The 13122-nt window shown below is 37.0% G+C and overlaps 1 protein-coding gene across 1 annotated transcript in view; it reads left to right on the top strand.

Annotated features, from left to right (window-relative positions):
- The window catches only part of LOC145689995 (uncharacterized), a 690354-nt gene that overhangs the window by 273968 nt on the left and 403264 nt on the right, over positions 1 to 13122 (top strand). Inside the window, exon 10 of the mRNA XM_081764461.1 lies at positions 1156 to 1264. Within this exon, the coding sequence (XP_081620587.1) occupies positions 1156 to 1264 (109 nt within the window). The remainder of the gene's footprint in view (positions 1 to 1155; positions 1265 to 13122) is intronic.

Raw genomic sequence — 13122 nt, 5'->3', positions numbered from 1 at the left:
GATAAACGCGTGCTACGTTGGGTGGAGGCTTTTGCTCACGACAGTAGTTACCTGATCTGTAGACGTTTTCAGACGTCTACTGCGAAATTACCAGCCACAGATCTTGTCTCTCCGAATCTGTTGATGAGCGTTGGCACACCATTGTGGGAAATAGGTTTTCTATCGGAATGTAGGACATTAAACTATACAGTCATCACATGCGAGCTGCAAATTCCACATGTCAAGGTTAACTCCAGACGTTCCTTGATCGTAAGCAGCATTATTTAGTCAGTGACGCCTCCAAAGATAAAACAGTCCACAATTAATGAATGTTTAGTGAAAGAACAAAATGTCCTGTGGCATTGTTCAGCTAGTGACACCTACAAAATGAAGCAAGTCATAATTGTGAACATTAGTGATACGACGGTCAGCTGTATTGCACTTATACGAAAAACTGCATATAAATCCTTTGTTGCATTTTGACCTTACTATTCAATAAATGAAAGTGAAATTTAAGATACTGTTCTCCAATATTGCGGCCTTGGTTGTCACTTAAAGATTGTAACAGCCCACCAACATCATCTATGGGAAATTTGGACTCCCAATCCAACAGTCTTCCTCTGTCAAAACTATCACCTGGCTTTTGGCCCACCCTGTATAATTACCTCCAAAACACTTGTGATCGAATCTCACGCTCTGTTTTTCTATTTTGCACCAAAGTAGTCCGGCGACAGGTGTTTTCGGTATGCAACCTAGCCTACTGCGCTTGTTGATCAGATCGAATTAATATCAACAAATAAACCTTCTTCCATTCATTTGATATCTTCGATTCGTTGTGTTCTATCAGTAGGCGACTCAGTCGAAGTTCTGTTTAAACAGTGACGTCAGTTCAACTAAATCGATTACAAATCTACTAAGCGAAAACGCGCTACTTGTACAGTTACTCTCCTTAATAGTGGAAATCACACTCCTTTTGCATATATCAAACAGCGAATTTGTTCACTTACGAAATACAATTGTTATTTTGTGAATACCCTGTATGTTTTGTTTGTTTGTTTGTTTGTTTGTTTGTTTGATTCAGTGTATGCAAAATAATCAAACTTGTTATAATTCATTATTTTTATCCTTACAGTAATTAAATCGACCACTTATTTTGTTAACCCTTCTCTTCTTTAGATGTGTTGTCAAGTGTGCACGCCTTGTCAGTCCTGAACATCTTGCACAACGCCTTGACGCTGTACAAAAGAGTGGTGGGGAGCAAGCAGCAGTGTTCACCCAGCCAGAGGTGAGCAGGTGAGACAGGGGCGGGTCAACCAAATGTGCATTTGTCACTGTCTAATGTACGTGAGTACTAGAAGAAATAAATCAAAAACAGAAAACCATAAGATTACAATAATATGTAAACTTTTGAGATGTTAGATGTTTTCATTGTTGTTGTTTTAGTTTCAATATTTCGGTATCTAAAAAAAATCATTATCCTTGCCTTTTACATTCTGATTGTTATTAATAATTATATTTATGTTATTGTTATCCATTATGTCTACTCAAAATCAACTCAACTCCTCGGTAGTGACGGCCCTTCAAACATCACATCAGTGAAAAGGAAAAATGTTATCCCTATAGGGCCTAAAGCTGTGGATAGAAACCATGACTATTTATTGTATTCAAGAATAGGAACGTTAATCTTATATTAATCTTTCCACGAAAATATCTCGAGAAGGGTTGAACATAAATGAATCAAACAAAAACTCAAGTACAAAATGCCATGGGGCACATCGAATGGTATTGTCGCGATGCCCAAGGGCCGCCTTTCATTGGGGGCCCAGGGACCAACTTTAAAATATTAAATTGAAATATGAAGCAAATGATACCTAGATTGATATAAAATATTAAATTGAAATATGAAGCAAATGATACCTAGATTGATAGATCTTTGAAAACTAAAAAGCGTTGTGGCAAAAGGTTTTTCATATCGGTCACCGTATTCAAAATGGCAGCTAAGGCATGGTGCCTGCATCAGATGAAACGTCCAGTGCCACTAATATAAAAACAGTTGGAGATAAATGAACTGAATAAAACTGGTATAGGAAATCACAAAGTGTATTCATCATTCCACGGCTTGAGAATAATGCAATGGAGAAAAAATGATTAAACTATAAGTGGCATAGGCCTAGTGCAAAAGAGTAAAAGAGTTTCCTTCATTTATCTTTAACCGTATTCATTCTATGGGCACTGGACGTTTTATGTGATACAGGTACTATGCCCATGTGGTCATTTTGAAGACGGTGACCCATAAGAACAATCTTTCGCCACAGCACTCTTTGCTTTTTAAAGGCATATCGAACGAGGTGTCACTCGTCCCATGTTTCTATTTAAAATTTTGAAGTTGGGCCCTGGGATCCCATGAAAGGCGGACCTGGGAAGTACTGCGACAATACTATTTGATGAGCTCTATGACATATTCTATTGGAGTTTTTGTTCGGTTCATTTGTGTTCAACTGTTTTCTTATTACTAGTATTGTACGTTTTATCTGATACAGGCCACATGTCTTAGCGGCCATTTTGAATACGGTGACCGATATGAAAAATGTTTTGCCACAACGCTTTTTAGTTTTTAAAGATCTATCAATCTAGGTATCATTCGCTTCATATTTCAATTTAGTATTTTAAAGTTGGTCCCTGGGCTCCCATGAAAGGCGGCCCTGGGGGCACCGCGACAATACCATTCGATGTGCCCCATGGCATTTTGTATTTGAGTTTTTGTTTGATTCATTTATGTTCAATAGTTTTCATATTTGTGGTACAAGACATTTTATCTGATACAGGCAACATGTCTAGGCGGCCATTTTGAATACGGTGACCGATACGAAAAATCTTTGCCACAACGGTTTTTAGTCTTTAGAGATCTATCGAACCAATTATCACTTGCCCCATGTTTCCATTTAAAATTTTGAAGTTGGGCCCTGGGCCTCCATGAAGCGCGGACGATGTGCCCCATGGCATTTCCTATTTGAGATTTTATTCGGTTCATTTATGTTCAACCCTTCTCGAGATATTTCCGTGGAAAGATTAAATTTGGTCACCCTGTATATATACACTATGTGATCAAAAGTATCCCGACACCCCCCAAAACATACGTTTTTCACATTAGGTGCATTGTGCTGCTACCTACTGCCAGGTACTCACATCAACGACCTCGGTAGTCATTAGACATTATAAGAAAGCAGAATAGGGCGCTCCGCGGAACTCACGGACCTTGAACGTGGTCAGGTGATTGCGTGTCACTTGTGTCAGAAGTCTGTACGCAAGATTTCCACACTCCTAAACGTCCCTAGGTCCACTGTGTCTGATGTGATAGTGAAGTGGAAACGTGAAGGGACACGTACAGCACAAAAGAGTACAGGTCGACCTCGTCTGTTGACTGACAGAGACCACAGACAGTTGAAGAGGGTCGTAAGTTGTAATAGGCAGACATCTATCCAGACCATCACACAGGAATTCCAAACTGCATCAGGATCCACTCCAAGTACTATGGCAGTTAGGCGTGGGGTAAGAAAACTTGCATTTAATGATCGAGCGGTTGTTTATAAGCCACACATCACGGAGATAAATGCCAAACGACGCCTCCCTTGGTATAAGGAGCGTAAACATTGGACGATTGAACAGTGGGAAAAGGTTGTGTGGAATGACGAATCACGGTACACAATGTGGCGATCCGATGGTACGGTATGGGTATGGAGAATGCCCGGTGAACGTCATCTGTCAGCATGTGTAGTGCCAACAGTAAAATTCGGAGATGGTGGTGTTGTGGTGCGGATCGTGTTTTTTTTTTTTTTTTTTTTTTTTTTGAGGAAGTTTGCACCCTTTGTTGTTTTTCGTGGCACTCTCACAGCGCAGGCCTACATTGATGTTTTAAGCACCTTCTTGCTTCCCACTCTTGAAGAGGAATTCGGAAATGGTGATTGCATCTTTCAACACGATCGAGTACCTGTTCATACTGGACAGCCTGTGGAGGAGTGGCTAGACGACAATAACATCCATGTAATGGACTGGTCTGCACAGAGTCCTGACTTGAATCCTATAGAACACCTTTGGGATGTTTTCGAACGCCGACTTCGTGCCAGGCCTCACCGTCCAACATCGATACCTCTCCTCAGTTCAGCACTCCGTGAAGAATGGGCTGCCATTCCCCAAGAAACCTTCCAGCACCTGATTGAAAGTATGCCTGCGAGAGTGGAAGCTGTCATCAAGGCTAAGGGTGGGCCAACACCATATTGAATACCAGCAATACCGATGGAGGGTGCTACGAACTTGTAAGTCATTTTCAGCCAGGTGTCCGGATACTTTTGATCACATAGTATATATATATATATATATATATATATATATATATATATATATATATATATATATATATATATATATATATATATGTGTGTGTGTGTGTGTGTGTGTGTGTGTGTGTGTGTGTGTGTGTGTGACGGCTGTCCAGAAAGTAACAGACGTTTTGAAATATTTGTATTATATACATTTGAAGGGTACATTCTTAAACTATTTTTCCACATAATCGCCATGCAAATTAAGGTACTTATCATACCGTGGCACTAGTTTTTCAATACCATCGCGGCAGAGATCTGCCGCCTGCGCTTTCAACCACTGATTTAAATCGGCATTCAGTTCGGCGTCAGTATCTAAGTATTGTGTAGTGAACCATGTCTTCATCGCTGGGAAGAGGTGATAGTCACTCGGCGCCAAATCCGGACTGTGTGGTGGGTGACAGAACAGCTCCCATCCAAATCCATCAGGAGCTGTCTGGTACGCTTGGCCATGTGTGGACGTGCATTGTTGTGAAAAAACAACACATTCGCGAATTAGAAGTTTTCCTGGGAATCATGCACCTTAACTTTCTCAGTGTTTCACAATACCTCTCTGAGGTAACTGTTGTGAAACGTTCAAGAAAATCAACAAGAAGCACTCCCTGAGGTTCCCAGAACTCAATAGTCATCTTTCTTGCTGATAGCATTTGCAAACACTTCCTTGGTTCCTTCGGAGAATGTATGTGTCCTCATTCCATCTACCGGTGTTTTGTTTCACAATTGACATACTTCACCAAAGTCTTGTCCCCATAATCTTCGAAGGAAGTCAGTGATGCAGCCATTCTCAGTTTTTGGTGGTCTTACGTTAGGATTTTCAGAACCCACCTAGCACAGCATTTGTTGTAACTGAGCGTTTCCACCAGAATTTCATGCACCAAACTCTATGAAATTTGGGGGAAAATGTTCAGCAACCCGACGATTTGCATGAATTTTGTCGCCGAATTTTGCCACACCAGTTCATCAGACACAAGACTAGACCTAGCTGTGGCGGTCCTTATCGTGAACATTGGAACGGCCATTTGTAAAATCAATGCACCATTGCCACAGTCGGCCTTCACTCATAATTCTATGTCTGTACCAGGGGCGTCATTTAAGAAGGCAGAGAGGGGCATTTGCCCCCCCTGAGTTTGAGATGCATATAGATTTTATCAATAGAATAGTAGTAAATCAATAAAAAACGCGAAATTTTACTTATATCAAGTAGTCTGCCCCCCCCCCCCCAAGTAAAATCTGAAATGACGCTGCTGGTCTGTACATGCACACAGTTGGCGATGGACTTCAATTGGCTTGCGGCTTTTTGCCAACAAAAACCTAATCAGAGAACGCATCTCAGAAGAGGCGGGATTTTCTATTGCAGCTCAAATTGTAACACGTCACATAAAGCACAGTAAGAGAATCACAGTCCTCACGCTACAATAGCTGGATTGCGTACTGAGTGTGACAACATTCTGACACCAAGATGGCGACTGATATTATGCTACCACTAAAATAATACAGACCCCAATGTAATTTACTGCTATGTCTCAACCTCTGACAAACCTGAAACAACTAATTCTCAAGAACTAGTAGATAGTGACTATTCTTGTTGAATATTCACAGAAGGAACACTCTGTTGGGCAAATTAACCGTGTGAAGAACTGTATCTAATTGATGCAAAGCGGAAAAACAACAGAAACACATGCTCAGTCTCTCTTGCATGTATGCCCATCGAATGATGAGTCTAGCCGTATGGAAATTGTCGAAATTTATGAATATCACAGAGAAGTTTATTGTTAACACAAATCTTGTAATGCCAGTTCAGTGCATGACCCGAAATTGAATATATATATATATATATATATATATATATATATATATATATATATATATATATATATATATACAAAGCATTTCATATGTAAATATTAAATAACTCCATGTCAATTCAATATTAATTGAGCTTCCAGTTGCTTTAACCCTTTGGGGATCCTATGGTACAATTTGTATCATACGCGTTTTTCATGGTACATTGCGTTATTTCTCTTCTATTTGAGCTTTTTCGTCCGGTTTTTTTTTTTTTTTTGTTTTTGTTTTGTTTTCCAAGTCCAGAGGCCTTGTAGAAGACATTACGTATGGTTTCAGACCGTCCTGCGTCCAGACATAGGAGGTGATGACGTCATAAGTCAAAAATTTCTTTTCTCATTTTCTAAGCCTATGTTCAATATTTTTTGGCGGGCTTATTTTTCTACGTAGAAGATTGAAATTTTGCACAAACATTCAGTCCACCAAGTAGTATTTACCAGATTTTTTGTTCCGATGTCAGTGTTAAAACAGGGGGGGGGGAACCAGAGAAGCAAAGGGTTAAAAAAGGGATTTTTTACCCCCAAAAACCCCTTTTTCGTCATTTTCCCGCCTCACATACATGATAGGACCATGTGAGTCATACCGTCTGAAAGGCAGTTCCATTCTGAAGAGAACGACGGTCGAATTATTATTCTAGGGTGATTAGGGCCGTCTCAGTGAATTTTTATCCAAATATACTTCTGTATAGGGTAAAAGTGGGGCATGGTAGGGAATTTTTTTCTGGCGGGCCTATTTTTTCACGTAGAAGATTGAAATTTTGCACAAACATTCAGTCCACCGAGTAGTATTTACCAAAAGTTTTTTTCGATTTCTGCGTAAAAACAGGGGGAGTCCAGAGGGGCAAAAGTTGAAAAAAGGGAAATTTTGTCCCAAAAAATCCCTTTTTTCAGGAATTTCCAGCGTTAGATACATGATGGAGACATGTGAATGGTACCGCCTGAAAGACGAAGAGAATGATTGGCGGATTATAGTCCTAGGGTAATTAGGGATGTCTCAGGATTTTTTTCCCGGAGATCATAGTGTTTTATGGTATTTTGGGGCATTGTGGGAAAGCCAGATCTATTCTGAAGAGAATGAGGTATGAACCATGATCCTAGGATAAATAGTGACGATACAGTAGCTGCTTGACTGAAAGTCTAAAAAATAGCTCAAAAAGCCAGGATCCTTTAAGGGTTAAAGACACAGAATCATGTTATATGCTTCATGAAGTAAAACTTCCACTATTACTGCAAGTTTCATTGTATTAACACTGTTAAGTTTTAACTTAAGAATTTACTCATTGGAGAAAGTGTATTCGAAAATTAAATTGTCTCATTTCAACAGAGGCATCTATGATTGAAAATAATAGACGTAAGTCTTACGAATAAAAGTATTAAGAAGTGACTTGGTACGTTTGCTACGAAATGTGTAACGTTTTTTTTTTTTTCTGGACATGCTTTAATTTTCCTTCAGACAAATGTTATAGTCGAGAAAGGATTTTTTTAAAAATCTTTGGTTCTTTAGCATCTTCATATTACAAAACCATTGTGTTCACTTTAGACGACAAAGCAGTTGAGCAAAAACATTATTTTTTCCATCTGGTTCTGGAGAATTCTCATTAATGTGTGTAACGTTTGTTACTTGTGTTTCAACTTTCATATCACTAAAATGTAATGCAAGAATCATAAATATTTTTAGTTTTGAACTTTAAACTACACAGGCTGGATAAAAAGTAGTGGCAACATTATTCTCACGTCAGAGGACCGTGTCTCAGTACTACAAGAAATCTCAGTATTACTGATAAGGGAATCTGAGGCGATGAAGTATGCCAAGTGGTAACGACTGTAATGTTATTTAATCAAAAGCAGAATTGCCGTGAAGTATAGGAAGAAAGTGAAATCCATAACAATCGGAAAGACGAAAGTGAAATCGGAAAGACGAACAACGTGCATAGATCAAGATTTAAGTAGCATGTGGGTGCAGCACAGAACAATGATTTCAAAGACTTCGTGACGACCTTCTTTTCAAAATGAAGGAACTACTTCGTGAGAAACACTATGATACAAGAGAAACCATCATCCGTGCCATATGGTAGTCCCTGCGGGAAATCCACAAAGATTGACGCGATAACGATGTACGACGCTTCTTACACGTGTGCCAAAAGGTGATAGAGATGGGAGGCGATTACATTGAAGGAATGTAACAACTAACAGGTGTTCTTCTATACATAAAACCAGGTGCGAAATATAGCAGTTACCGTTACATTACTCCTACTACTACTTATAATAATAATAATAATAATAATAATAATAATAATAATAATAATACTTCCTTACACCATATATATATATATATATATATATATATATATATATATATATATATATATATATATATATATATATATATATATATATAAACAAGGTAATAAATTGGATATTTTCAAAATATTAATTACTTGAAACAATAAAAGATAATGTTAATGAAATTATCCAAATGAAAAACGTTATGTAGCGTAATTTGAGAGGATGTGTACTACTTACTATTACAGTGGTCCAACTACTTTTATTATATCCAGGTACCAAGGTCGTATTAAATATATATACACGTATATATATCGCGATGGCTAGATAAAGTACAGTTAACTATTAAATGTGTCGAATGCAAATGTCCCTAGAAAGCCTTTGCGTAAATTGAGGTAGGCTTTATCACATTATTTTCATCCAGTACAAAAATCTGCATGACTCCTTGGAGAGCCTGGCTCTTTGGTTCCCCTATTAATTCCGCCTATGACTGAACTCTGTAATCGTACGTTAAATATTCATCTGAAAATCTAATTTCCATGAACTTTTTTTTTTTTAATAAATCGTCTGAAAATGTTTTACGCAGAGATGCAAATAACCACTCGCCAAGGGCGAATACTTCATCGGTGCTCGCGAGTTTGAAATATCACTATTATTTATTTCAAAGGTAAGTAAATGATTTCTATTGTCAGATGTGGGCTAGTAGCTTTTTTTCTTGCTCTAGTAAAATTTTGTTGCTTATTTGCATCCCTGATTTTACGGTAATGGGTGCCTATTTTTTTTAGACCACTGATTTCTATGGCAAGTTATTTTACCGTCGTCTTTTATATGAACTGAAATTTTACTGATGTTATTTTAATTTATTTATTCCACATGTCTAATTAAATACATTTTGCTTTTCAAAATAAATTTGTATTATAGAGAAATTTAATATTTTTTTTTAATGTAAATGATTACTAAATACGAATTGTTGCATCCAGCCTTCTGTCGGGGGCGCACCTATGCGGATTGTCCACCGCGTCCGCCCCCCCCCCCTTTCAAAATAAAAAAAACTTTGTAACTTAACATACATTTCTATACTGTCTTGATAAAGCTATACTTGTTTTCGTAGAGAAATGATTGGTGTAGCTTAATACTTTGATTTTACACTACATCTCCACTCATTAAAAAAAAATAAATAAATAAAAACAATCTACTTCTAATTTATTCTTTCTGAGAATATAGAGGGCCAAACTGAAAAATTACTTATCGTTTTTTCGGATGCACAATAACACCGGTTCAGTACTACATAAAAATTGTATCGTGTAGTATTGAAAATGAAATCTTTGAGTTTTACGTCCCACGATTATGCCGGTTAGGCTAAAGGAGACGGTGATAATGAGAAATGAATGAAAGGGTGGAATGAAGAAAGTGGGAGGAAACGGGAGAACTCCGAAAAAACCCACGCACACGGTGTTTTCTTGTAGTATTGAATCTCCATAAAACACATTGGACCCCTCCCAACAAAAACTTTCTGGGTGCGTGCCTACTCTGTTTACACTATAGGTAGATTAAAATCGTATGTAATTAAAAAGCACTAATTCTTTCATTGTCCTATTAATAAACAGCCAAGTACTTTCATGTTCGGTGTCATCATTATCCGTTTACAAAATAATCTAATTGAACAAATACAGTTTAAATTGGAATTAAATCGCCACAATATATTACTGTATGAATACACACAAATGTTAATGCACAAATCTAAATATGGTCTTGGCCTTTGTCTTATTTGAAAATAATTAACTTGAAACAATACAGTTTTTAAGTTGCAATTAAATCGTCACAATATATTACTGTATGAATATACACAAATGTTAATGCACAAATCTAAATATGGTCTTGGCCTTTGTCTTATTTGAAAATAATTAACTTGAAACAATACAGTTTTTAAGTTGCAATTAAATCGTCACAATATATTACTGTATGAATATACACAAATGTTAATGCACAAATCTAAATATGGTCATGGCCTTTGTCTTATATGAAAATAATTAACTTGAAACAATACAGTTTTTAAGTTGCAATTAAATCGTCACAATATATTACTGTATGAATACACACAAATGTTAATGTACAAATCTAAATATGGTCATAGCCTTTGTCCTATTTTGAAATAATTAAATTAAAATAATAAGTTTTAGCTGCAATTAAATTGTCTCAATACTTTTAAATCTGCAAATTGCTTGGACGATAGTGACATCTATTGGCCTCAGACAGGCAGCACAATTAGTGATACCTATTAGCTTTATTTTGTACTATTAGATATTAGTGTTACACACAGTCTGACATATTTATTTATTTTATTTTATTTTATTTTTTGATTGCACATAGGACAAAAATCACTAGGCTATATTGCATATATAATTTCCGGAAGTAAGGTACATTTAAATATATTGAAGGTGAAATTGTTAAAATTTCAATTCATTTTAAAAGCAAACAATAAATAATTTTCCATATAAATTAATAGGCTAAAGAACAAGATAGGGCAAGTATACAACACCATAAAACATTTACACAAAAATTTTATATTTTTTTTTATTTTTTTAAAAAACTAAATAAAAAGTGATAGAGTATTTGATTTGCATAACAAAAAAAAGTTAGTAGTCTCTGTCATGTTGTAAATTGTGTTTCATTGTCTCCAACTGTATAATCCAATTTTCTCTACCTATATGGAATTTAATTGTTATTTGAAACACTCTCTTGATTAAACAATGGCCGCTAGCTGCTACAAGTTCTGATTCACAATTGTTGCTGATAGTGATGGACATTTTCAGTGATTGTTCCAAGTTCCCCCTTCCTACTTTTCCGTTTTCACGGCTTCAAATGAGGGAAACAAAAAATTGGAGGATTGGCGTTCTGCTATTGTTAATAGCAAATAACCGTATGAGTGTTGTGTGTAACAAACACATTCGTTAATGTGGAAATGATGCCATTTACATCATCCGCTGTATAACGGTGACCAAATTGGTTATTTCAATGGTCTGTATGTGTGTGTGTGTGTGTGTGTTCGTCTATGTTTCTACTACATTCAGTAACAAAGAATAATTCAGATTTTATATTGCTAATGACCTGTTGTGAACTCATCACAGATTGCTAGATTCATATTCCATGCTCGCTGTACTATTCTAATATTTTTTATTCGTTATCTCATACACACACACACACTTCATGAAAGCAAATATTGCATTTTCCACAAATTATTCTAATGATATCCTGATACTACCTTCAAAGTACTGTTCTAACTTTAAAAATTAGAATTTTAATTTTAAAAAACCACAATTATTATGTACAAAGAGCGTGACAAAATTAAAGTAACAAAAATTTTGCAGTTCCGTGTGTAAAATTAGAAACTCGTGGCCCTATATTATTTGTTCCTAATGTTACTAATACTGTATAATATTTTATGTGTGCTAATGGCTGATGCTCTACGCAAGTGTGCACGATCTTGGGTTCGCGCTTAGACGGCTCAGCACTGTACAGAAGGAACTACAACAGGTTTAACACATGAGTAATATAACAATAGCAAATAAACGTTCATTAATGTATGTTAAACACATTTGGGAATCGAACTTAATAGCAACTTATATCATAACACCTAGTGCACAATCGATTTTGTGATATACCTAGATAGAATGCTTGTCTCGCCCAGTTTGTCGCCTTAGATGCGATATTTTCATAATGCTGTAGGCAGAAATGAGATTCCTGGAAAAAGAAGATATGCTGGAAATGCTACTGGAGTATCGTAGTTCTATTTACAAAAATGCTATATGTGTGTATTTTAGGTACATTAACGATTCAGCAAGGGAAAGAGTTGTATCCGATCGAACCCACATTTACAGAACTGTAAAGTATGGGATCAGTTTTACTATTAGTAGTGCAGTTGCACTGTACATAACGTGCGTTTGATGGAAGAACAGAGTAGCAACAGTATAGAAGAAATGTGTTTGTTCGACGTTAGAGTTTACGACAGTTGAAAATGCCTCATCGGCGAATACGAGATCGACACCAGCAGGTTTCAACGTTTGACTACGACAACATTGCAACGTATCGACATTGTACATTATCACTCCGCGAATGAAATGTTACTGTAGTGATATGGGTATAGGAAGGATAAAGACACCAACTCAACACTAGAGACTGAACGAACAATCACTTTTTCTGAATTCCTATTGTAGATTGAGTAATCATGTCACTAAAACAGCCATTCAAACGTTCCAAAGTGTTGTCATAGTGACCAGTGTCCGTACATACGGTTCGATGTCGTCTGAAAGGACAGAAGATGTTTTCACTGAGGTTCCACTTCTCTGCATACAATTTGCGTCTACACTGACACGGTACCTGGAACATCTCCCGTGGTTGATTAAACTGGCCAGATTAATCTTCTGGTCTGCTCACATCCATATCTGGCGATAGAACGCGGTTGAGTCATGCACCCATATCGCCACACCAGCCTTTCGCCGAGCAATCGTGTCATTATATTTCGTTCCTGATCACGTCTAACTAATGAGCCACCATTACGTTGTTGAGATGATGAAGTCTGTCCTTGTCTCACTACTGCAGTTGTGACAGGGTCATTTGGTACAGGGCCACACGAGCACGTGTAA

This window comes from Thermobia domestica, chromosome 1 (genome assembly GCF_964235325.1).
Source record: "Thermobia domestica chromosome 1, izTheDome1.hap1.1, whole genome shotgun sequence".
NCBI lineage: Eukaryota > Metazoa > Arthropoda > Insecta > Zygentoma > Lepismatidae > Thermobia > Thermobia domestica.
Note: the sequence above shows the minus strand (reverse complement) of the source record. Positions and strands in the feature narration are given on the sequence as shown.